The 24,239-nt window shown below is 40.4% G+C and overlaps 1 protein-coding gene across 1 annotated transcript in view; it reads left to right on the top strand.

The window, feature by feature from the left end:
• The window catches only part of COL5A2 (collagen type V alpha 2 chain), a 166,598-nt gene that overhangs the window by 134,278 nt on the left and 8,081 nt on the right, over positions 1-24,239 (top strand). Inside the window, exons 36-52 of the mRNA XM_073306133.2 lie at positions 2,360-2,413; positions 2,542-2,595; positions 3,785-3,838; positions 5,591-5,698; positions 5,803-5,856; positions 6,084-6,137; positions 7,461-7,622; positions 8,195-8,302; positions 9,472-9,579; positions 9,767-9,820; positions 10,177-10,284; positions 10,438-10,491; positions 12,147-12,254; positions 14,565-14,618; positions 16,350-16,457; positions 21,932-22,223; positions 23,313-23,500. Coding sequence (XP_073162234.2) covers positions 2,360-2,413; positions 2,542-2,595; positions 3,785-3,838; positions 5,591-5,698; positions 5,803-5,856; positions 6,084-6,137; positions 7,461-7,622; positions 8,195-8,302; positions 9,472-9,579; positions 9,767-9,820; positions 10,177-10,284; positions 10,438-10,491; positions 12,147-12,254; positions 14,565-14,618; positions 16,350-16,457; positions 21,932-22,223; positions 23,313-23,500 — 1,722 coding nt within the window. The remainder of the gene's footprint in view (positions 1-2,359; positions 2,414-2,541; positions 2,596-3,784; positions 3,839-5,590; positions 5,699-5,802; positions 5,857-6,083; positions 6,138-7,460; positions 7,623-8,194; positions 8,303-9,471; positions 9,580-9,766; positions 9,821-10,176; positions 10,285-10,437; positions 10,492-12,146; positions 12,255-14,564; positions 14,619-16,349; positions 16,458-21,931; positions 22,224-23,312; positions 23,501-24,239) is intronic.

Genomic DNA, 24,239 nt, shown 5'->3' with positions numbered 1-24,239 from the left:
GGTAGTTTGGCATCCACAATAGGTGCCTGTGGAACTGTCATGTAGATGCTTTTCATGTAGATGCTTTGGTGCAAGCTTGTGATTGAAACTGGTCCAACATTGAATATTAACTATATCAACATCATCAAGGCAGTAGTTTTCAAAGACACCAGGAGAGATCTTTGACAGCATTCATTTGTAGGTGATGAGTTAATTTTCTCAAGTACTTTTTCATGGATGTGTTCTAGGTATTTCAAATGCTGCACACTGCATAAGTGACTCTGAGAGTTCATGGAGATTGTTCATTTTCTTTCCCATACTTGTGTGTTATTTCTTGTGATGCTGGACTATCTGCAGACTGTTCTTGAAATACCACATTTGCCATGGAATGGAAGGTATTATTTCCATCAGTAGTCTCTATGCTGATGTCTATATTATCATCTCCTTCATGGATAAGATTTGCACCAGCATGAAGTGGTACAATTCTGTTTGGAATGAACTCACCTCCTGGGTGTCTTTCTACTTCCGTTTTTGCAGCACTAGTGATGAGCTGCCTCAGCTGCCTAGTTATGCCTCATCATAACTGATACAGAATCCATGAGGGTGTAGTGTGTCAATTCAGTTGCAAGACCCAAACTCATGGTGCAGCTGTGCAGGAAGGCTTATGTGTAAAGGTGTGATCATTTTGGAACTTCTGCTGTAGCTCACGAAAGCTCATGCTCAAATAAATTGGTTAGTCTCTAAGGTGCCACAAGTACTCCTTTTTTTTACTGAATTAAATCTGGTTTTAGAATATTTCAAAGCCTGGTACTGCATACATAGGCAATTGCCTACCATGCAGACTAGATGCTACATTGTATGTACAAAAGCTTACAGCTGGAGCATCTTTACATTAGGAATTTATGTACATTTTGTATCTACTCACTAAGCAATACGAGCCGTGGGCATGCAATCTGTTTCTACTGGTGTGCAACCTTCAGCGTGAGACTGATCTGGTCAGCAAATTTCAGTTGAAAATGTAGAAAAATGGTATAAACACTTGTGAGATACTTTGACAATTAAGAATATGTCGTGTGAAAACATTTTATGTTAGTATATTGCAAAATGTTGATATTCTGCCACATGTTAAACAGATTCATCATTTCTGAAAAAAGATACCTGCCCATACAAAACCAATTAAAATATTTTATACATTGTCATTTGGTAGCTTTGGCCAATAAAAGCCACATTACAGTGTTGAAATGGTCTTAAACGGTAAAAACTATCATCATAGTGATGTTGTAGTGTTTCTGGAACTGTGCAAAAAATGACATTTTCTCATTTTGGGTTCCATTGTTTCACCTTGTCTACAGGCTTATGACATCATTTGACAGCTCCACTTCATATCTTATCTAAACATACACACAATAAGCTTTCAAATGATATATGATGTGGTTTTTGTATTGTTTGAGTACATTAAACTCCAAAAGTAGGGCCCTTTTTGGGGAATTGCTGCACGCCTATTTGGGGCAGTGATCAAGTAAGTGTGAGTATGATGAACTAACTTCTAGATCCTTCTGCTGAAACACTTTTGCAGATGGCCTGTCAGTGGAGCATTGACAGTGATCAAATAGCTTTTCATTTTTAAATTTTCAATGTACTTATGTATCATGTGACACAGATAGCAGTGAAGCATTGTGGTATAGGGAGTTTTTATTACAGACAAATAATTTGACATTCTGCTTCCAGTGAAGGAAAATCATAATTGGTGTATCTAAGTATTCATAAAGGATATCTGGCTATTGTTGCAGGGTCATTAAATGTAGGTAATAGATTGGTCGGAGTGGAGAAATAGCTTGAAATCAATTATCCTACATGTCATACAAAAGGGAAAAAGGACATTTTTCAGGAGAGGTTGGTTGATAGGAATGAATGAGTCTTCATAAGTAATGGCTTTTTTTTCTTTAAAGAGTTAAGCACTTGGTAACAAGGAAGTGCAGCGGTCTGGCTGGCCTCTGTGCAAATGAGACAAAAGGTCTTTCTTCATGTCCTCCTGAAAAGAGAAAATAAAGAAAGGACTTTTTGATCATTAGGCCTTCTTCATAAATACTATGTAAAGGAAAAAAAATAAAGTCAGTCCAGAAAGAGCAGGGTTTTTAAGTGTGGACTGTATGGCTATGAAACGGAAGATAGTAAGTGTGTCTCAAAGAACACAAAGGGTTACTTAGGCTGCAAGTACTAAATTAAAGCAAAGACCAAACAGAATTTCAAGGGTAAAGGGGAGTAATTTCAAGAATGCAAAAATGCAGAAGGAAACATTAAAATAAAATAAGTCTTGACCCTGGGAATTCTGAATCTTTACTCTTCTCACTGAAACATCTCCTATTGTTGTGTTCAACAGGGTCTTCCAGGTCCAATAGGTCCAATGGGTCCAGCAGGTCCCACTGGTGAAAAGGTAATAGGATTTTTATACAGAGCTACTTGGCATTTGAATTCTCCTAATAAAACCACATGTTATTTTTGTGTTTGCTGCTATTCTGTTAACTTATTTTGGAAATAACAACCTGTTAACTTTATTTAAAGGGTGAACCTGGTCCTCGAGGCTTAGTTGGCCCCCCAGGCTCCCGTGGAAATCCTGTGAGTAAACATCTCTGTCTTCTTCGTACCCAGTGTTACCAAATCTCATTATGGGGTGATATTTAACAGCATTTGTCATTGTTCATTGAATGCGGTCTCTAGTTATTTCTCTTTCCTGCTTTTATTCTTTCATCTTCTCCTCCTCTTTTCCTTGCACCCTTCAAAATACCAAATGGCTCTTCAGACATAACCTGCAGTTCTTGCCTTGCTACCGTGAACCCATAAAACTAACTGCAGCTGCAGACATTCAGATCTCATTTATCTGGTCATAGATGTCAGGGTAACCTGACAACAGAGCTACTATGGCTTTTCTTAAATCTGAAAACCTAGTGCCATATGCTCATTATTTTATTTACATGAGCCTTTTTTTAAAGCATACCTCTAACATTTTACTATATTTATGTATGTTAAGGAGGAGGAGGGATGAAAAGAAGTATAATAATTCCAATTACGTCATATTGTCCATTTCAGCATATTTCAGAGCTGGGGTTATTTTTGATTATCTGGGCATTATGGTCCCAGTCCCAGGGTCTGGCCATGGAGGTGTCACTGCAAAGGGGGTACCTTTGCACTCCCCAGTCCCTGATCCTGCTGTGGGTTAATTCAGCCCCTATCTTAAATTATAGCACATTATTACAAGTGTAAATTAGAGCAATTATTACACCACCTGGGGAGTGCTGGCAGTCAGCAACATTCAGGCACTCCCCTTCTCCCTTAGCCATACATAGTAAGGAATCCTCAGCTGTGTGCTTATGGTACTTTACAGCCCCTTTGGCCCCATAATTTTGGAATCACATGGGTAATGAAACTAACATCTATTTTTATTCCAATCTAACCAAATGGAATAATAGATCACATAAAATGTATACATTAGGCCAAATTCTGCTATCAATTACACAACAACAGAGAGCTGAATTTGGCCTACTGAGTTATTTAGTTACATGTGTACCTCAACTGGCTATTTTGTTAGTTTTAGAAGGATGTATTTCCAAAGGTATTTTACTTAGCCTTCCTAGTTATACCACATAACTCTTCTTAAAAACCCAGTTGTGCGATTATAGTTAATATAGTATGTATGTCATTATAATTATAACAGGAACCATTCTTCTGCACTTCTGTATAGGTTATACTCCATACAACAAGCCTTTTATACCACCTAAAACATAACCATTCTTAATTTCTTCACCAGGGTTCCCGTGGTGAAAATGGTCCAACTGGTGCTGTTGGTTTTGCTGGTCCTCCGGTATGTGTCGTATGATTCTAATCCATTTCCTTTCATCATAAACTATATTTAAATGCTGCTTAATCACTCTTGTTTAATGGATTCTAAACCATTTGGAAGTATTTCTGGAACAAAGTCAGATTTCTGTTTCAAAAAGAACTCTTCCTTCCCCCGCACCGATTATTTCATATAGAATAGTGAGACAGTAAATACTCCGGACAGTTGAAAATTATTTTGCTGACAAGATTATATCATTGTTAACTAGATTACATGTATTTTTAATGTACAAAAATGTTTCCTTTGAGATTAAAAAAGGAAAACCACAGAGTGTCATCCACTGAAAGGTAGTAGAGACGTGCAGTGGAGTTTGTGATACATGAGAAAATTGGCAAGGGTCTTCATGAAAATAATTGGGAGATCTGAGAGTGCAACAACCTTTCCCGCAAGTCTGACACTGGCTCCTAGTGAGTTTCAGGGCACCTGGGAAATGGCCCCTTTCCTCCAAACAATGTATTGAACTTCCAGGAGAGAGAGGTAGGCATCTACTTCCCTTGGAAAAGAGGCAATAAAACAGGTAGTGAGAGTTTAATCCCTTAAATCTTTAGACATGTATGACATGGAGATGAAGACTGAAGAGAAATCCTAAGGTTTTAAGAAAAGAGAGAAATATAAACTAGGTTAGAAAACTTTTTTATGGAATATGGTTAACTGACTCCACAAAATTTCACATAAAACACTTCTGACCCAGTAAAGTGAAGGACATAAATCCACACCGTGTAGAGGTCAAGCACAGGAGTTTATTACGTACAGCGCTGACGGAGTGTCACCTTGCTTATTAGGCTCAGAGACACTGTCAATCAGTTAATTACAATGGAATATATGGATTTTCCGTGGGTGGGGGAAAGTGACGGGGTAGGCAGTCCCACACCCCCGGATAGGTCTAGCAACAAGACATGACAGCATACTAACCAATGGTGAAAGGTTACATAATGTCTCCGCCCATGGTCTCAAGTTGACAAATTAACATTTAATATTTAATTAGTACTTTAATAAATGTATTAGTATAAAATATATATGTTGAATTCTGATTTGGGGTCCATAGGAATAAAGTAGCTCCTTTGATTGTCCAACAGGTACATATCTAGGGGTAAAAGCAAAGAAACAGTGAAAGATTTGGCAATAAAGATTGTCTTTCAAGTTGTTCATTTGTGTTTTAAGGCAGACATTGGTCCCTGGGAAAGGGAGGTGGGAGGAGGCCATATCTTATACTGAAATGCTTGAACCTTTCATAAACTCAAGGTTGGATGTGTGGGAAGAACAGAAGAAACTAACACAACAGAAACAGGGCTTCTTTGTTCTACTTGCAACTTTGAATAAGACACAATTATTTCCCCCAACATCTGGCATTTTCCTGACCAGGCATATCTTAGCAAAAGTAAGGTTATCTTTTGGTTATTCTGCTTTCTCTTAGCTAATCACTATTTGCTAGGCCTCTGACCCCTTGACCAAACTCTGGACTTTGGGTCTGTACACAAATCCATATACCAGGTTATTACATCAGCAATGGATTTTAACCCTTCATAAAGTCAATGGCAAACTATTACAATTTACTTTTGCTGTCCCATTAAGCTAAGGTTCTAGTCAATGTGCTGGACTGATTTGTTCGCCTCTCTTTTAATGTGGCAAAGGTTCCCATAGTGTATATTGACTATCAAATAGGAAAGGTGTGATGTTCTCAAACCTGATCTGACTTTATTATATTATTTTTCATAGGGCCCTGATGGTCAACCAGGTGTGAAAGGTGAACCTGGGGAACCTGGACAGAAAGGGGATGCTGGATCCCCAGGACCACAGGGCCTTTCTGGTTCTCCTGGCCCACCAGTAAGTGAAAAAGCAAAGTGAAGGAAAACAATGACCTGTGTCAATTTTTCTCATTTTAAAAGTTCTTTGCTGTTCATTATGTCCCATCTGTTTGCCATTTTTAGGGTCCTCATGGTGTTCCTGGTCTAAAAGGTGGTCGAGGTACTCAGGGTCCACCCGTAAGTACTTTGTTTTTTTGTAAATTAGTTGGATTAATGCAATAGCACCATTTTACATTGGGGCATAGGTTTAATTTTGGTGGAAATATTTAAATCTTTCTTAATCTGAGTTGTATTGCATATTCAATAATTAGATCAGTTGTAGTTGATTGCTCAGTGAGCTGAGAATATTTCATGTAACCAGTGCCAGATTTCTTTCTAGTGCTTATATCAAAATGTATTTCTAGGGTGCGACAGGATTCCCCGGCTCTGCTGGACGAGTTGGACCTCCCGGACCCACTGTAAGTCAATTTGAGATTTATTCTTATGGGTACATTTTATAAAATGGAAGTTAGAAACCTGAACAAATCAGAGAATTATAAACGTTGGAACTTGTAAAGACCTACAGTATTCAAGGCCTGATTGTGCACATTGAAAGTAATAGTGTGCTTCCCTTGACTTCAGTGTGTGCAGGATTAGGTGGTAAATCAAACAAAGCCTTTTAATTGTTGGTCTGATCCAATGCCTGTTGAAGTCAGTGGAAGTCTTTCAGTTTATTTAAGTGCACTTTGGGTCAGGCCCTGAGATAGTAAAACTGTTCTTGGTTGAACTGTTCACTTGCAGTTAAATTTAAAAAAAAATCCCAGGTTATGCACTTCGTCCTTCCTTATAATTCTTGGTGTTGAGGGAATTTTCTGTACAAGCAACAGGGCCTTTCTTGTGCCAGCTCATTAGTGAAATTGCTCATACAGTAGATTTTTTAAAAATGACAGAGAAGGCAAAAAGTGCATCTTATGTTTAAACTTTTCTCAGTGACACTGTGGTTAAAGAATTACATGTAATTTCCCCCTGTGTGACTTGACAAATCTGTCTCTGTGTATTAATAGTGTATTAATGACAAATAACAAATTTGCTCAAGTTCATTTTGTGGCCGTCACATGCAGTGGAACAAGTGAAGTGATGTCAAAGCACATTTGTTAATATAACATATGCTCTGTATAAACAGGAATGTACTTTGCCATCCTTTGAAGAAATGTCAGGGATCCATGCACAAACACAGTATTTTATGTTATCCCTCAGACCTCCCATAACATGACTGCCATTTTAGATTTTCTTCTTAAAGAGGGAAATTCCCAGGACTGATCTAATTCCTGTTATGTATAAGTCACTTTGGGCTCTTTTGGGATGAAAGACATAACATAAATGTAAGAAATTACTTTAAAAAAATGAGAACTGATCATGTTCAATGGCATCAAAATAATTTACCGTCTATGGAAAGTGAGTGAAAAATGGATACAAAATGCTATCACTGGTGTGAGTAGAGAAATTTTGAATGAATATTTGTGGAATTTTATGGCACTAATTGTCCAGCTCTAGGTAGAATAATTCCTTCTTTAGAGGAGGGAATCCAAAATGGCGTGTGAGGCATGAAACTTGGAGATCATTTGCAAGTCTTAGGAGTTTATCACACATTATTAAAGAGAAAGCACTGTGTTAGCTGTTATATGATAACATTATGTTCACACCCTGGTCCTTCCTTTGTACTCATTTATTTTTAGTTAATCAGAACCCAGTCCTGATTTGATCAGAAATCTATTGTAATCGGGGTCTTTTAATGTTGCTAGGGAGCTCCGGGGCCTGCTGGGCCTATTGGTAACCCAGGAAAAGAAGGCCCTCCAGGTCTTCGTGGTGATCCAGGTGCTCATGGTCGAGTGGGAGATCGAGGACCAGCTGGGCCACCTGGTGGCCCCGGAGACAAAGGAGACTCAGGGGAAGATGGGCAACCTGTAAGTGCTTTTGTCTTTATATTTGCTTTTTAGCCACACAGCTTTTTAATGAAATTTATTGAAATCCTCAGCCTTTGTACCTTCTTGAAACAAGAATAGAATCTACAAGTGCACAGCATATGTTCCATACAGAATGTAGCTTTAAATGCATTTTCACTTTCTATAGCATCTTCTGAGTTTCCACACTCTGCTTCATGTCGCCTTTTGCACCTTCCGCGCACACCCAATGCATATTTCAGATGTAAAAGTAACAGCTCTTAGTGGATCCCAAACATTCATTTTTATTCATGTTTTCTTTGAACTGCATTTTCCAGTTGCATTTTAACTCCTTTGACCTTTGGAGTTAATTTTACACATTGTCCTGTCTGGACACTTTAGGCCTGATGGCAAATATAACTCATCACCGACCAGTTGTGCACATTGTCATAATATTGCTTCATGTAAAAAAGAGATTTCTGTGGTGGTAACTCTTTCTAGATTAAGTTAAATTCTAGAGATTCTGCCTTATTATTATCGTTATTGATTCTGAAAATTATGATAACACTGTTGTATGTATTCTTTGTCAATTTCAGGGCCCAGATGGCCCCCCAGGTCCAGCTGGAACTACTGGTCAGAGAGGTATTGTTGGTATGCCAGGTCAGCGAGGTGAGAGAGGCATGCCTGGCCTGCCTGGCCCTGGTGTGAGTAGTAATGCAGTCAATATTTCACCTAGCAACACTGTCTGAAGTATTTTGCTCATCTTTGTGATACTATGTGCCTTCTTCCTAACTCCTACACTCAAAGAGGACAATATTAGAGGGTTTTAATTGTGTAAAGAATCAGTGGCATTGTGTCTACAGGTATGGTTAATAACTAAACCACACATACATGGCATGGAGAATGGAACCCACCAGACAAACACCTTGTCCATCTGAGCTAACAGGGAATCTTTAGTTGTAGTGAAGCTTCTGGCCAAAATGTTCCAAATCAGGAACGTCTTATTAGGCATCAGCACCTTTAGAAATCAGACCATTCACTTAGGTGCCCAAATAAGAACTCAAGTCTGAACATTCTGACTTTTGTCTTTTAGCCCAGATACTACAGGCTAACAAAGTCGCTTGAGCAAGCTGAAATTCTGCTAAGCAGTGAACAATGGACCCATACCATGTAATCAGTAGTTACAATTGTCAATGAACTCTAGAACTTCCAAAAGTTCTGGTTTTTTTCTTTGTAGAATTCATACAGTTTGAAAGCTTGGTGAGGGGGGAAAAAAGCATCTCCTTTAGTGTAGTGATTATCAAAGGGGATGGCATTCAAGAGAAACTTGCTTATGCAGTTATACAAGCAGTTTACAAGCAACTGGAGCTTGTCCCAAGGTTACTAATCAGAAATTATGTTGGTCTGGAGATGGATTGTCTGGCTCAATGAAAGTTCAAGCCAACAGTTGTGTTTAAGCTGCTTTAAATTATGCTGGAGGCTGGTTAGGCTCCCAGTTGGTCCAACAATCCAGGGAGCGTTAGTCCACCATGGAACTTGCATAACATAACAAAGGATCTGGTCCTTTTAAAGCTCCAATCAGAAATGCTGACCTCAAAGCACAGTTCCTAGTCAATAAAAGACTACTCCACTAGGTTGGTTGGTTAATTTTAAAAGCGCAATTAAATTGCTTAGTACTGTACAACAAATCAAAAGGATATTCAAAATCTGTTAGATCACATTCTTCCATCCTGAAGTTTTGAAAGCTACACATGTTGGTAGTGCTTAAGACTGGATTCATAACTATAAAATTTAACAACTGGCGGTCTTTTCTATTGAGTTCTCTTTGTTTCATTACATTACATGGTTGATAAGGTATTTCTTATCTTTTTAGGGTACACCAGGAAAACAGGGTTCAACAGGGCCACCAGGAGATAAAGGTCCCTCAGGGCCTATTGGTCAAGCAGGTGCCACTGGTCCAGTAGGTGAACCTGGTCCAGAAGTAAGTATTGTGGCCTAGTAACAGGCAAAAGTAACAGACTTGCTGTAATTATGGCCTAGAGACATAGAAGTTAGAGCTGAGAAAGACCTGCTAGTTTCTAGTCCATCTTTGGGCAAATATAACATTGTTCCCTGCAACTCACACAGTTAACTAAGCATGGTCCTATTTTTACCTTTCACACTTCTAGGGCCCTGCTGGTAATGATGGTACTCCTGGACGAGATGGAGCTGTTGGAGAACGTGTAAGAATACATTATTAGTGTTAAGCCATTGCTGTAAATCTCCATTCTTTTCTGGGTCTGTGGCAGATTCTTTCCCTTGCATGGCTCCTAGGGTTCCCCAAACAGAGAGCTTGTGGTAAATCCACATTCTAATCCCAAACCAGGACTCTGATGGGCTGCAAGAGGACACAGATTTCAAAGCTGGGGAACCCTAGCTAAAATTGTCCTTCCCATGGGAGCTCACTCTTGAGAACTGACAGCAAGAATATTCCAACTAATCATAATAGTTTTACTAACCCATAGAGATAGAAAAATCTATTGATGTAGTCTGATCCCATTTTTTAAATACACAGTAAGTAAATTGTGGTGATTTGTAGGGTGATCGTGGTGAACCTGGACCTGCAGGTTTACCAGGTGTGCAGGGTGGCCCAGGAACTCCAGGACCAGTTGGCCCTACAGGAGAAGCAGGGCAAAGAGGTGAACCAGTAAGTAGGGACTTCTTTCAGATTTTTTTACAAGTTTTATGTATGGTTGTATTATGATTTTGGACATATTCCATGAAAGGATGTATGCTGTACAAAGATGTATAAAGGTATGCTGAATTGCTTCCTGTAACATGTCCATGCATTTCCATGCAGGGCTCTCGGGGTCCAGTGGGTCCATCTGGTCGTGCTGGAAAACGAGGCTTGCCTGTAAGTTTTGTGTGATTGCTTTACTATTGCCCAAACCAAATTATTTTTACATTAAATGTTACCAAAAGGGCAAGGAAAGCTAGATTTAGAATCCTGAATAATGACTTGAGCTTTAGAGAGCTGACTCCTAATGAATAGCGAACATTTTCTGAGTTATATAATCCTTTTAGATTCACCAGCTGGTTGACTATGACAGTGAATTGTCTGTAAAACATGACTGAACAGAGGTAACAAGAAGCTTCAAATTTTCTTTACTTGCATGATGCAACAGAGAGTGGCCAAGCAGGTGGTATTTGGACCTGAAGTAGCTTAGGTCTAGGCTTTGTGTTTCACAGATTGAGGTCAAATCAGGATTTGGATTCAGGTTAGAATTTTATGATGCTGAAATATCATGTGGTGTTCTCGAGATTTCAGACTAAAATGGCAGAAATATTACAAAATCGGCTGTTCTCATGAAACAAACTTATTAATATCATGAAATTTTGCTGCAGCTGAACTGGAGCTGAAAATATATGACTTCCAGTTTTTGATTATAGGCAAAGATGTTATAGGAGTTCAGGCTTGGAACCAAGATTCAGGCTCTCACCCCCAAAATTCAAAGGGGGTTCAAATATGAGAATCCAGTTTTGACATTTCTAATTGGAAGACATAGGTGAAGAAGGAAAAGCAGAGAATGCTTGACTTTTTCTAAAGGTTCACTCTGTTTTCAAGATGTAGATTGTTCAGTATCTAAAACTCACTGAAAATTATTACAGGTTTCAGAGTAGCAGCCGTGTTAGTCTGGATCCGCAAAAAGAAAAGGAGGCCTTGTGGCACCTTAGAGACTAACAAATTTATTTGAGCATAAGGTTTCGTGAGCTACAGCTCACTTCATCGGATCCGATGAAGTGAGCTGTAGCTCACGAAAGCTTATGCTCAAATAAATTTGTTAGTCTCTAAGGTGCCACAAGGCCTCCTTTTCCTTTTGAAAATTATTATAAATTTCAAATGCTGTTCTTAGACTAGCATGAGATTTAAACTGGAAAATGTAATATTAAAAGTGTAAGCCAAAGAAATATTTTGAATGATTTTAACCAATTTAAAAAGTGTAAACGTTTCAAGATCTTGGAGTTAAATAATTATGGAACAAACTCATCTGAGCATCTTGAGTCCAAATACTGTAGTGCCTACTCAGGCAAAAATCCCATTGATGTTTCAAATGTAAGTTTACTTTAATAAAGACTGCAGGAGCCTTTGGGTATGTAGCTAGTTGTGAGAAGTGGAGACACTTTCTTCCTGATAGTGAAAAAAACAGGCTTGTAGATACAAATATATGGAGGTCATCTTTACTCATAACATTTCAGTCCCCTCCATAACAATGCTTCCCACTTTCAAGCATGGAATGAATATTGATATAAGTATATAATATTATATAATATCTTTACTATTCTTAGTAGCAATATTTTTGAATGTATGAAATAGATAGGTAAACAGTAAAGACTAATTTTACTGTAACCAACTCTATTTTATTTAGGTATGTGGCATTTTCTAATATGTAAACGTAGCCTGCTGCTTTCTGCCTTTAGAAGTGAACAGTGTCAGACAATAGTGTCCAGAGAAAAGTAAGGTTTGTTCTTAGTTTAGAATCCTCTATTTGACTGTTGTTGTACCTATAGGGTCCCCAAGGTCCTCGTGGTGACAAAGGTGACAATGGAGACCGAGGTGACAGGGGCCAGAAGGGTCATAGAGGTTTCACTGGTCTTCAAGGTCTTCCTGGTCCTCCTGTAAGTTGTTTTAGTTAATTAGCAAGAAAAGAAAAGAATAATAACACATCTGTTAAGACTTTGATATTAAAAATGAACCAAAGGGAAAATCTGCACAGTGTATTACAATAAATATGCTTTCCAGACAGCCTCTCTCTGGTGCCCTGGCTGTCTGTAGTTTCCAATATATATATTATACATTGCTAATATCAATGCAATAAATTGTTAAATTTACTTCTTGTTCCCCATCCATCAAGTAGAGTTATGCAAATTCTAACTTCATGTGAGTCAACCTGAGCAGTCTCCATGCTGCTGCTGCTGCTGTAAGCATTGGTATTAATATTAATGTTAGCATACAAAATATGCTCGGGAATGTACAAACATATAGAAAAACATGGTTCTCTTCCCCAAAGAACTTACCATTTAAGAAGCAGTAACTTTTGTACACAGGATAGAAATCTGTGTGGTTTTTGTTGATATTGGTAATTATAAATAATTTGTGATTTTTGTTCCATGCACAGCTGATGCCACAGTACTTTTAGTGCATTTGTTAGCAGTTCTGCTCTATCAAAATTATACAGCATGAACCAGTGTGCACCTGGCCCTGCATGTGTCAGAGGCTCAACTCTTAGTGTCCTTGTGCAAAGGCTGAGTGCAATCATAGTTCTTGTGATCAGGGAAGCAAACCCAGCAAAGTGCTCAGCATCTCGTAGTTAGATGTTGCGCCCCCTCAGCTCCCCAAAATATTCCAACCCTCTCTGCCTCCTCAACAAACTTCCTTTGTCTTCTTTGTCTTCACCTTATTCTGTTAGTTGCAGTCAGTGGCTCTTGTTCTTCATCTCCAAGCGTTCCTACTGAGTGTTTCTCCCAAGCTGACCCTGACCTTTCTTGTGTCCTCCTTCAGCATCTTAAACTACCTTTTTCTGGGTCTTCCTCCTGGTCTTTGTCCTTATCTTCATTTAACATGGATTCACATTGCAGCGATCAATCCACTGGGGGTCAATTTAGCGGGTCTAGTGAAGACCTGCTAAATCGACCACCGATTGCTATCCCATCGACTTCGGTACTCCACCGGAATGAGAAGCATAAGGTAAGTCAACGGGAGAGTTTCTCCCGTCAACCTAGCGTGGTGTAGACACCGCAATAAGTTGACCTCAGGTTTGTCAACTCCAGCTACATTATTCACATAGCTGGAGTTGCGTAACTTAGGTTGACTTAGTCCCACAGTGTAGACCTGCCCTAGATCTTGTACTCTCTGGCCAACATATCCCAGGTCTCGTCATCTCAACAAACCTGTGGAGCAGAGAGCACAGACTACCCTGAAACTTAAAACTCTTCTAAAAGACACTTAAATATTACTGTGATTCATAATATATAAAACAAAAAAATTAGTTAGTTCAGGTAAAATAGATGTAAGTGGGAATTGAAAGTGCTCAGCATCTCGTGGGCTCAGGCATAGGGAATGAGTATACGATTCTTGGATTGCCAATGGCTATGAACTCCAAAGAAAGGAAAGATCCATGGATACCCCCACCCACCCGGGGGTGCACTGGCCCAGTGCCTGGGGGAGCACAGGAGCATATGCTGTACTCTTTCAAATGGTGTTGTAGCAGCTGTGCCTCTTCAGTAATCACCCATATTGTAGCCAGTGATAGAAGAACCACTGTCCAGAAGTATAGATACTCTTTTTGGCTGTTTAAATAGGCACGCAGAAGTTCAGATGCTTCTCAAACATCCTATTTGAACTCTTTAAGGTACAGGCATCATAATAAAATCCTGATGAGAATGGTCTTTCTCATTAAACTTTGTTTATACGGGACTTGCAGTACTTTTTGATTTCAGCTGCAGGGTATGTCCTGGTCCTAGCCAAAGGCAAAAGGAAAACAAATAGGCAAAACAACCAAACCGAAACTTCTTCCCAATTCAGAATCGCATCAGTTGGTTTTAGCTTTGGATAAAGATTCTGGCTGGTTCCTCTTTTCCTTCTATTGTTTTGCCAACCATATTAATATTGGACAATACTGAACTAAGGACTTTCTGTGCATGGTACCTCAGACATAATTTTGTGTGTGGATTTGTACTAGTGTTAAAAACTTTACTTACCTTACTGATAACCATTGTTTTTGTGTCACCGTAGCAAAAGATAATAATACATTGAGACTTAAAAGTGCACAATGATTGAGAACTCAGAGGGAAATTGCTACATATGTTTCCTGGGCACATCCTGGCTCACTTTGACAATTATAGCTTTATAAGTTTACACAACATTTCTTTAAAGATAATCTGATGTTGAATTTAAAATATAATAAAAATATAATTTTTTCTGCTTAGGGTCCCATTGGTGAACAAGGCAGTTCTGGGGTTCCAGGTCCTTTTGGCCCTAGAGTGAGTACATTGTGTTATATATAAGTGTATGAAAACAATCAAATTTCTGTTTACAGTTCACTGTTAGGCAGATAAAGTTTATTGATCTTAGCCTAAAATAACTTCATGTAATGACAGGTTTCAGAGTAGCAGCCATGTTAGTCTGTATTCTCAGAAAGAAAAGGAGTACTTGTGGCACCTTAGAGACTAACCAATTTATTTGAGCATAAGCTTTCGTGAGCTACAGCTCACTTCATCGGATGCATAAAGTGGAAAATACAGTGAGGAGATTTATATACACACAGACCATGAAAAAATACACATTGTAAGGAGAGTGATCACTTAAGATGAGCTATTACCAGCAGGAGAGTTGGGGGGAGGGAGAAAACCTTTTGAAGTGATAATCAAGGTGAGCCATTTCCAGCACATTTCCAGGAGTTAACAAGAACGTCTGAGGAACAGTGCGGAGGAGGGAGGAAGAAACAAGGGGAAATAGTTTTACTTAGTATAATGACTCAACCACTCCCAGTCTCTATTCAAGCCTAAGTTAATTGTATCCAATTTGCAAATTAATTCCAATTCAGCAGTCTCTCATTGGAGTCTGTTTTTGAAGTTTTTTTGTTGAAGGATAGTCCCTTTGAGATCAGAAATCAAGTGACCAGAGAGATTGAAGTGTTCTTTGACTGGTTTATGAATGTTATAATTCTTGACATCTGATTTGTGTCCATTTATTCTTTTACGTAGAGACTGTCCAGTTTGCCCAATGTACATGGCAGAGGGGCATTGCTGGCACATGATGGCATATTTCCCTTTGTTTATTCCTCCCCCTCCCCCCCACTGTTCCTCAGACGTTCTTGTTAACTCCTAGAAATGTGTTGGAAATGGCCCACCTTGATTATCACTTCAAAAGGTTTTCTCTCCCCCCACCCCACTCTCCTGCTGGTAATAGCTCATCTTAAGTGATCACTCTCCTTACAATGTGTATTTTTTCATGGTCTGTGTGTATATAAATCTCCTCATTGTATTTTCCACTTTATGCATCCGATGAAGTGAGCTGTAGCTCACGAAAGCTTATGCTTAAATTAATTGGTTAGTCTCTAAGGTGCCACAAGTACTCCTTTGCTTCATGTAATGGTTATCTTATTCTCTTTCACTGAGGTAAATTCTATTGTTTAATAACTGACGTAGCAAAAACTTTTACAGAAGTATACTTGTTAGTCATCTTCTGTTTGGCTAGCCACTGCACACCTCACAGCTGGAGCACAACTCTGCTCTTCCTAGCAATAACCCCCACAACCTCCCTGTTTGGTGATCATCCTCACCAGGGGAGCATCCCTCACTCCCACTCACTCTCACACTCTTCCCCAGCGTCCAACCCTACAACGTGGAGCCATCAGCAGGTAAACCCTTGGCTGGTCCCCTGCCTTCAGTCGTTTCTGGCCCTTGGTTCTGACTCTCCATCATAGAAGTCAGCAGGCAACTCCCTCTGCTGTTCTCTGGCCTTCAGCCCTCCTATCTGGCTCTATGGCATAAGGCTGGAGAAATTCAGAAGTACCAGTATATGGTAAAATTCAGCTACCTTCTGAACTTCAGACAAAAGACAAGTTACTACTTTTAAATTAATTACTTTTCAAAAATCACGGGATTGCTTCAGGAGGAGATATTATTTACATTTAATATAAAAGGCATTTTAGTAAATTGGCTAATATGATTGTTATTAAAACCAATCTTTAATTCTCTAATTTTATTCAGGGCCCTCCAGGCCCAGTTGGTCCTTCAGGCAAGGATGGAAGTCCTGGACCACATGGGCCACTGGGACCTCCCGGTGTAAGAGGAAGTCTAGGAGAAGCAGGTCCTGAAGTAAGTTCATGGAACTTTGGGGAGATAAGCTGCCCTCTGGTATTCTCATGTTAAAACTCATAGGAGCACTCTATAAAATTGATCTTAGATTTATGAGTAATGCCTAATGACAGATTAGTGTTTCTTAACTGCTTATAACTCCACAAATAATCTATATGATAGGGTTTTAGCCATGACATTTGTGAACTGAAATATAATATGTTATGTGTTTCCATCAAAAGCTACTCTGGAAGTTAGAGAAAGAGAAGATGTGCTAGTTAAGTTAGTTAGGTCTCTAGAATACACTTTCCAGTGAGCTATCCTGTCTAGTTCCAAATGACTCCAGAAATTGGACTTTCACCACTTCCCCGGGGAGCCTATTCTACACCCTCATAAATCTTAGAGAATTTCTTCTGATATTGATTCTAATAGTTCTTCTTTGAGTGCTTGCTCATGTTGATTCCATTCTAGGTGTGTGAGCGCCCACTTGTGCGGCCATTGGAGATTTTTGTCTTAGTGGTATCCGTAGGACCAGCTGTGGCGCCCCCTTGAGAGACGCGGTTATGTGTCAGTATATCAGGAGCCACCGGCCCTACACCCTCTCCGTTCCTTCTTACCACACATGGTGGTTAGTCAGAGCACTTTTCCTTGCATAGCAAGGGCTAGCGTTTTCGTCTCTTCTGACTTCAAGTCTTAGGGCCTTGTAAATAGTTGTTTATAGTAGTTAGTGTTAAGTAGTTGTTAAGCGTAGTTAGGAGTTAGAAGTTCTTTGGGGTGTGAGCCCTGTGCGGACTGTAACAGGCCTGTGCCTGTAACTGACTCCCGTAGCAGCTGCCTCAAGTGCTTGGGGGAATCATATGTGAAGGACAAGTGTCATAGTTGTAAAAAATTTCAACCCAGGACTCAGAAAGAGCAGGATATTCATTTGCGGACTCTCCTCATGGAAGTTGCCCTTTGTCCAGCTTCTGAGTCATCCTGCCAAGACTCGCCTAGTACCTCGGCCTTGGTGCCCAGCGCACCCCCTGCTCCAGTGTCCAGAAAGAAAATGAAGCACGGCTCTCCGGCACCGGGCAAGAAAAACCATGGGGCATCGGGCAAAGGACCCAGTTTGGGCCGCCCTGCCACTCCGGAGCCACGAGGACATGCCTCTCTGGTCAGGGCCCTTAGCCCCTGAAAGGATCCACCACCAACTCCCAGGAGCGGTAGTGGACCCAAATGTCTGATGGCATCAATGCCTTCCAAAGCTCCCCCGGCACTGAGAGAGCAGAGGCCTCTGCCCACGCCGCAGGAAGCACCAAAGGCTCCCTACAAGGACAAGCCAGCCACCGATCCCCCGAGAAAGGCAGTGCTCTCCATCTCCTCGCCGCAGATCTCTGGCGTTGCAGCCCAGATTCTCTGGTGCTTGTCACTGGCACCGTGATTGTGGTCCCCGCCATCTTGATGCGGATCGCCTTGAGGGAGGCGCCAGTCTCCGTTCCACCAGCACCATTCGCCTTCCTGCTGGTCGTCCTCTCAGCACAGATCTCGGTCACCTGCAACGTGGGAGCGCTCCCCATCATGATTTTGTTCCCCCCCAGCCCCGGTCCTCTCAATACGAGCGCCGATCCGGCCACTCCAAACACTGGTCTCTGGTGGCGACGGTCAGCAGGCAGACACAGGCGGTGATGGCCCCACTGTGGTCTCCATGAGGGGATTCCTCTGGCACACAAGGGCAGTTCAGCCCCTTGCCAAGACCCCACTGGCACAATTGGGCACCTGAGGCCGCATCAACATCTACGGCGCCACCTTGGCAGCACAGCCAGTGGCCAGTGCCATGGCCCTATTGGAGTGCGTGGGGCATGCTGGTGATGACGATGCCCCCTTTGCACTGCTCATCTGCCACTGCCTTGGAGCAACAGCTGGCGGCACTGGGATCGCTGTGTGAGACCCGCTCGGTGGTCAGGGTAGAGGAGACAGCGCCCACCCCAAAAACCCCTCCCTCATGGGGGATAATGCTCTGGAGCCTCCCCTGGTGGTACAGTCCTCATCCCTGGATGAGGTAGTCGCGGGACCTTCAAGGGCCAGCCTGCCAGGCAATTTTAAGGAACACCAGGCTCTGCTTTGATGGGTGATCGAGAACTTGGGCCTAGAGGTGGAGGAGATGTCTGAGAAGATGGACACCTTGTTCAATGTCCTCTCAGCCTCTACCTCAGCATGTGTTGCACTTCCAGTGCATGACGGGGTCCTGAAAATTGCCAAGACCCTCTGGCAAACCCTGTTGTCCATCCCTCCCACCTCCAAAAGAGCTGAAAAGAAGTACTTTATCTTGGCCAAAGGGTTTGAGTATGAATTTACCCACCCACCTCCGGGCTCGCTGGTTGTCTCTGCGACCAACAAAAAGAACAAGCGGGGGCACATTAGTTCAACCCCCAAAAGTAAAGAGGCCAAAAGACTGGACCTTTCTGGGAGAAAAATTTATTCAATGGCTAGCCTTCAATTCCGGGTGGCGAACCACCAGGTCATCTTGGGTGGGTACAATTTTAACTTATGGGACTCCCTCTGTAAGTTCAAGGAGTCCCTCCCTCAGGATTTGGCTAGCTGCAACACCGTGAACTCTGAGCCCAGCTCCGATGATACTTTTTGTGAGTCACCTAGAGTGGAATCGATGTGAGCAAGCACTCGAAGCAGAAAAAATGGTTACTTAATTTTCGTAACTGTTGTTCTTTGAGATGTGTTGCTCATGTCCATTCCATTACCTGCCCTCCTACCTCTCTGTTGGAGTTGCTGGCAAGAAGGAACTGAGAGGGTGTAGACATATAGAGATGCCTGAACATGGCACTCAAGGGGGGCTCCACAGCCGACCCTACAGATACTGCTATGGCAAAAGTCTCTGACGACCACGCACGTGGGCGTGCACACACCTAGAATGGAGTGGTCATGAGCAACACATCTCAAAGAACAACACTTATGAAAGGTAGGTAACCGTTTTTTCCTGTTTTGAATTTCAGTCTGCTATGCCTAGTTATAGCCCCTTATTCCATCCTCAACAATTCCTCTTGTTGCTTGGAGTTCAGATACTACAAGTAATTGAGAGAATTACCTTTGTACATCCTTGCTTATTGATCAGGCCCGGCACAGATATTTAAAGGCCAAGTTCTGCTCAGTTATGCAGTTGTAAATGTAGAATAACATAAGTGAACTGAATTATTTCAGGTTTCAGAGTAGCAGCCATGTTAGTCTGTATCCGCAAAAAGAAAAGGAGTACTTGTGGCACCTTAGAGACTAACAAATTTATTTGAGCATAAGCTTTCATGAGCTACAGCTCACTTCAGTGGAAAATACAGTGGGGAGATTTATATACACAGAGAACATGAAACAATGGGTGTTACCATACACACTGTAACGAGAGTGATCGGGTAAGGTGAGATATTAATAGCAGGAGAGTTGCGGGGGGGGAACCTTTTGTAGTGATAACCCAGGTGGACCATTTCCAGCAGTTGATAGGAACGTGTGAGGAACAGTGGGGTGTGGGGGGGAATAAACATGGGGAAATACTTTTACTTTGTGTAATGACACATCCACTCCCGGTCTTTATTCAAGCCTAAGTTAATTGTATCCAGTTTGCAAATTAATTCCAATTCAGCAGTTTCTCATTGGAGTCTGTTTTTGAAGATTTTTTGTTGAAGAATTGCCACTTTTAGGTTTGTAATGCTCTCATAGGATCTAACCAGAATGGTTTTGGCAAAAGAAAATCTTGTCTCACTAATCTCTTAGAATTCTTTGAGTAATAACAAAGTAGTGGATAAAGGAGAACTGCTTGATGTAATGTATGAAGACTTCCCAAAGATTTTGACAAGGTCCTGCACAAGAGGCTACTAAAGAAGCTGAATAATCCTCAAGTGAGAGGCAAATTATTGTTGTGGAATCAAAAACTTTACTTTTAATTAAAAGGAAAGAGTAGGATTAAATGGTAAACTTTTATTATGGCCAAAGGTTAACAGTGCGGGGTACCTCAAGGCTCCATAAAAGGTCCTGTGTTGTTCAATATATTTATCATAGTCTGGAAAGTGGGTGAGTAGAGACGTAAAATTTGGAAATGATACAAAGTTATCTAGGTCAGTTAGGACCAGAACAGTGAGGAACTTCAGAGAGACGTAAAGAAGCTATGTGAATGGACAACATGATGGCAAATGAAATCCAATGTTGATAAATGCAAAGTACTGTTAATTGGAGGGAAACATTTAAACTACTCAGACACCTTATGGTGTTCTAGATTAAATGTATCAATTCAGGAAAGGGACCAGGTTTAGTCTGATAAATGAAAACTTCTGCTCAATATGCAGCCGTGGTTAAAAAGCTAACAAGATATTAAATGCATAAGGAATGGGATGCTGAATAGTAACAAAAAAAATTATAATGCCTTTATATACATCAGTGGGGCAGCCTCATTGGAATTCTGTGTGCGGTACTGGGCACCCCATCAAAAAGGATAGACTTAAGGGGGTTCAGAAAAGAGTGGCAATCAAAGTCTTAAAAAAACTCTTGTATAATGAGAGATTGAAAAAATGGGGATTATTTACTTTGAAGAAGAGATGAGACATGATAAAATATCTTTAACGGTACAGGTAGATTGGGAACTGCTGTCTCATACCCAAGAATTCTTGGCAGTTCCCATATCTGAATCAGTTTTTCATTTTTGTTGCTGTTATATGAATTCCCTCCAAATTATCAATATATTTCAACTGCTACTGAGGTGTCATGAAATGAATGCAGAATTCAGAATTTTGAGTAAAGTATTTATTATACCTTGAATCTAAAACAGATCAGATATGTAGTTGAGACAGTGAGGTAGGATGTCTCAGACTATTATTTCTAGTTTTACTTTCTCTCAGTGCTTACCTCAGTTACAAATTCACAATAACATATTAAGAAATACATTTCTTACCATAATTCCTAGACACAGAATGTATTAGATTGATGGGCATGCTTCTGGTTGGACAATTGGAACATTAGTTTTGAACTCTGGTTAATTACTATTAAAGGGAGTTTCACAGCTAAATCTCAGTGTGCCTGTGGTGGTACCAGAACGTCAGATTTAGAATTAGAAGCCACAAAATTCAGATCCTAAAGCTCAAGGCTCTTCAGATCAAGGTGTTGGTTTGATCCATTGTGGAGTGCATTATTCGTTGTTTAACACCAACAAAGGCCCATATTTAGTACAGTATCCCTATGTACTTGCTAAAAAGCTTTCCGAATTTCAGGCCAAAATGCTCAGAGCTGTACAAGACAAAGTTAGAGACAGTCTATGCCCTTAGATGTGTGGGCCTATCCTCTTATCTCTATCCTTAGAGGCAGGAGTCAGCCGTGAAGTGTTGCTCTGGAACTTTCCCTAAGTTTGAGGGTGATTGGAGCTGAGATTTTGGCTAGGCTTGTCTTTTTAATAACTATACTGTCCCAAACCCCACTCTGTCTAATGAAAACATCTTGTGTATCTCTATTACTACTTTTACTTTTAGGGTCCTCCAGGTGATCCTGGTCCCCCAGGTCCCCCAGGCCCCCCAGGTCACCTCACAGCTGCCATCGGTGACATTATGGGCCACTTTGATGACAGTATGGCAGATCCACTGCCAGAATTCACTGAAGATGAAGCAGCCCCTGATGACAACAATAAAACTGATCCAGGAGTCCATGCCACACTGAAGTCACTGAGTAGCCAGATTGAAACCATGCGCAGCCCCGATGGCTCCAAGAAACACCCAGCACGCACTTGTGATGATCTAAAGCTCTGTCATCCATCCAAGAAAAGCGGTGTGTATAAAATGCAACATTTAATAATGTAGTATCTGCATATGCTGCATTGTCCTGGTGTACTGCCATTCTGGTCTTAGGATCTCTGGGAAAACATGCATGATATACGTTGTTGTGGTAATAGCTGTCGTTCATGCCAGGTCTTTTGAATTAAGGAGCTCAAAAACCTCTTGCAAAAATGTTGTTTATTCTTCAGTATTTTATTGCGTAAGGCACTTGGGTATTTCACTGGAGTGCCACCCCTGTAAGTGTGATCACACTGGAGCGCCACTCCTGTATGTATGATCACAGTGATAAGCTGGTACAGTGCCCGTTTGAGGCAATAATAATTCAGCATTGAAGGCTAAATGCTGCCTTTGGATGCATAATCCATTCAGTTGCTAAAATAACATGGGTTACCCATCCTGATTTTATATACCTCATTGTTCTTTGAGTAGTGTGTTAGAATTACTCTAAGTTACACTGGCATCCAGCACCCCATAAGAATTGTCTGGCAGCTAAGGATTAGCTAGGGAGAGAGCAACCCCAGCCTTTCCCCTTTTCCTGCAGCTATGCCCCCTGTGCCAGGCTTGGCTGCTTTGTTCCATCAGAGTAGTGCCAAGGGGCTTTATAATGGGCTTAAGCAGTGCTTAATTTCTGCCAGGGCAGAGCCCCGGCCCCTCTAGGCTTGGCATTTTATAGCCCCGGCACCTCTGGGCTTGCCACGTCAGTTATTAAAGTAAAAAAAATTGCTCAAGCCCCCTGGCACCTCTTTCATTACAAATTAAGAACTGGGCATAAGCAAAATTCAGGATCTAACTACCCCCAATTTTAAAGTGCTTAAAATACGGAACCAACTATTGTGCTTGAACTTATCTCTGGAGTGTACATTAAAACAAGTAGAGGGTTGTTACATCATACCCAATATAGTTACACAAGTTGTTTATTGATCAGCTAAACTGGTTAGCCATTGAGGCCTCAAAATAAAAGACATTAGGTAAATGTGGAACTTGTGTTTTGTAATATCTAGAGAGATTCCTAATTATAACTCCCTAATTCATTCAGGAATCTTACTAATATAGCAGAGATTACATTTTTTGTGTTTTGCAGGAGAATATTGGGTTGACCCTAACCAAGGTTGTGTTGAAGATGCTGTAAAAGTCTACTGCAATATGGAAACTGGAGAGACTTGTATTTCTGCAAACCCATCTAGCATTCCGCGCAAAACGTGGTGGACTAGTAGATCACCGGACCTCAAGCCTGTATGGTATGGCCTTGATATGAACAGGGGATCACAGGTAACTAAATATATTTCAATGGGATAAAAAAGGGGTGATAAAATTTTTAAACATTGATTTTTTTAAACTTAAATAAGATATTTTTATTTAAATTAAATACAGATTTGTTTTTAAAAATAAAGCCGTTTAAAATTAAATTTGAAATTGACAGCCTGTGTTAAAGCCCAAACTTATTATAATCTATTAAAATAATAGTAAGTAGTAAGTAGTAAGTTTGCTGCCAAGTTTTAAAGGAAATCAAACCAATGGATTGTTGGAAGTCGCTGAATAAGCATCTGGAACCATAGTTTGTTGAAGTACTAAACCACCTTTTGACAACAGAAGCATCTCTGTAGATGCAGAGAGAATATTTTCTTTATTTAAGTGTATTCAACTATATCAGTTCAATGAAAAATTCATTCAAAGTTAAGAAAATGATTGGGAGTGGAAAAAGCAGGAAAACTTGTTTTCCTCTTCCAATATATGAATTAAAAACTAGGTGTGAAAATATGAGGTCCACTAGTTTCAAATCTTGTTAGGACGTAGTGATCAGAAACAATCAGTTTAATTCACTAATTATAGATACTTCCTTTGGTTAATAAATCAGTTAGTTTTAAATACAAAACATGTTTTGATTAACTTTTTGATAAACTTTTTTCTTATATATGCAGCACATTTAAGACAGTTTTATTTAATAAAATAGAATACAATTCTGTTTTTGTACATTTTAATTGAATTTGAATTTCCATCCAAATAGAGC

This window comes from Lepidochelys kempii, chromosome 11 (genome assembly GCF_965140285.1).
Source record: "Lepidochelys kempii isolate rLepKem1 chromosome 11, rLepKem1.hap1, whole genome shotgun sequence".
In the NCBI taxonomy this organism is placed as follows: Eukaryota; Metazoa; Chordata; order Testudines; family Cheloniidae; genus Lepidochelys; species Lepidochelys kempii.
Note: the sequence above shows the minus strand (reverse complement) of the source record. Positions and strands in the feature narration are given on the sequence as shown.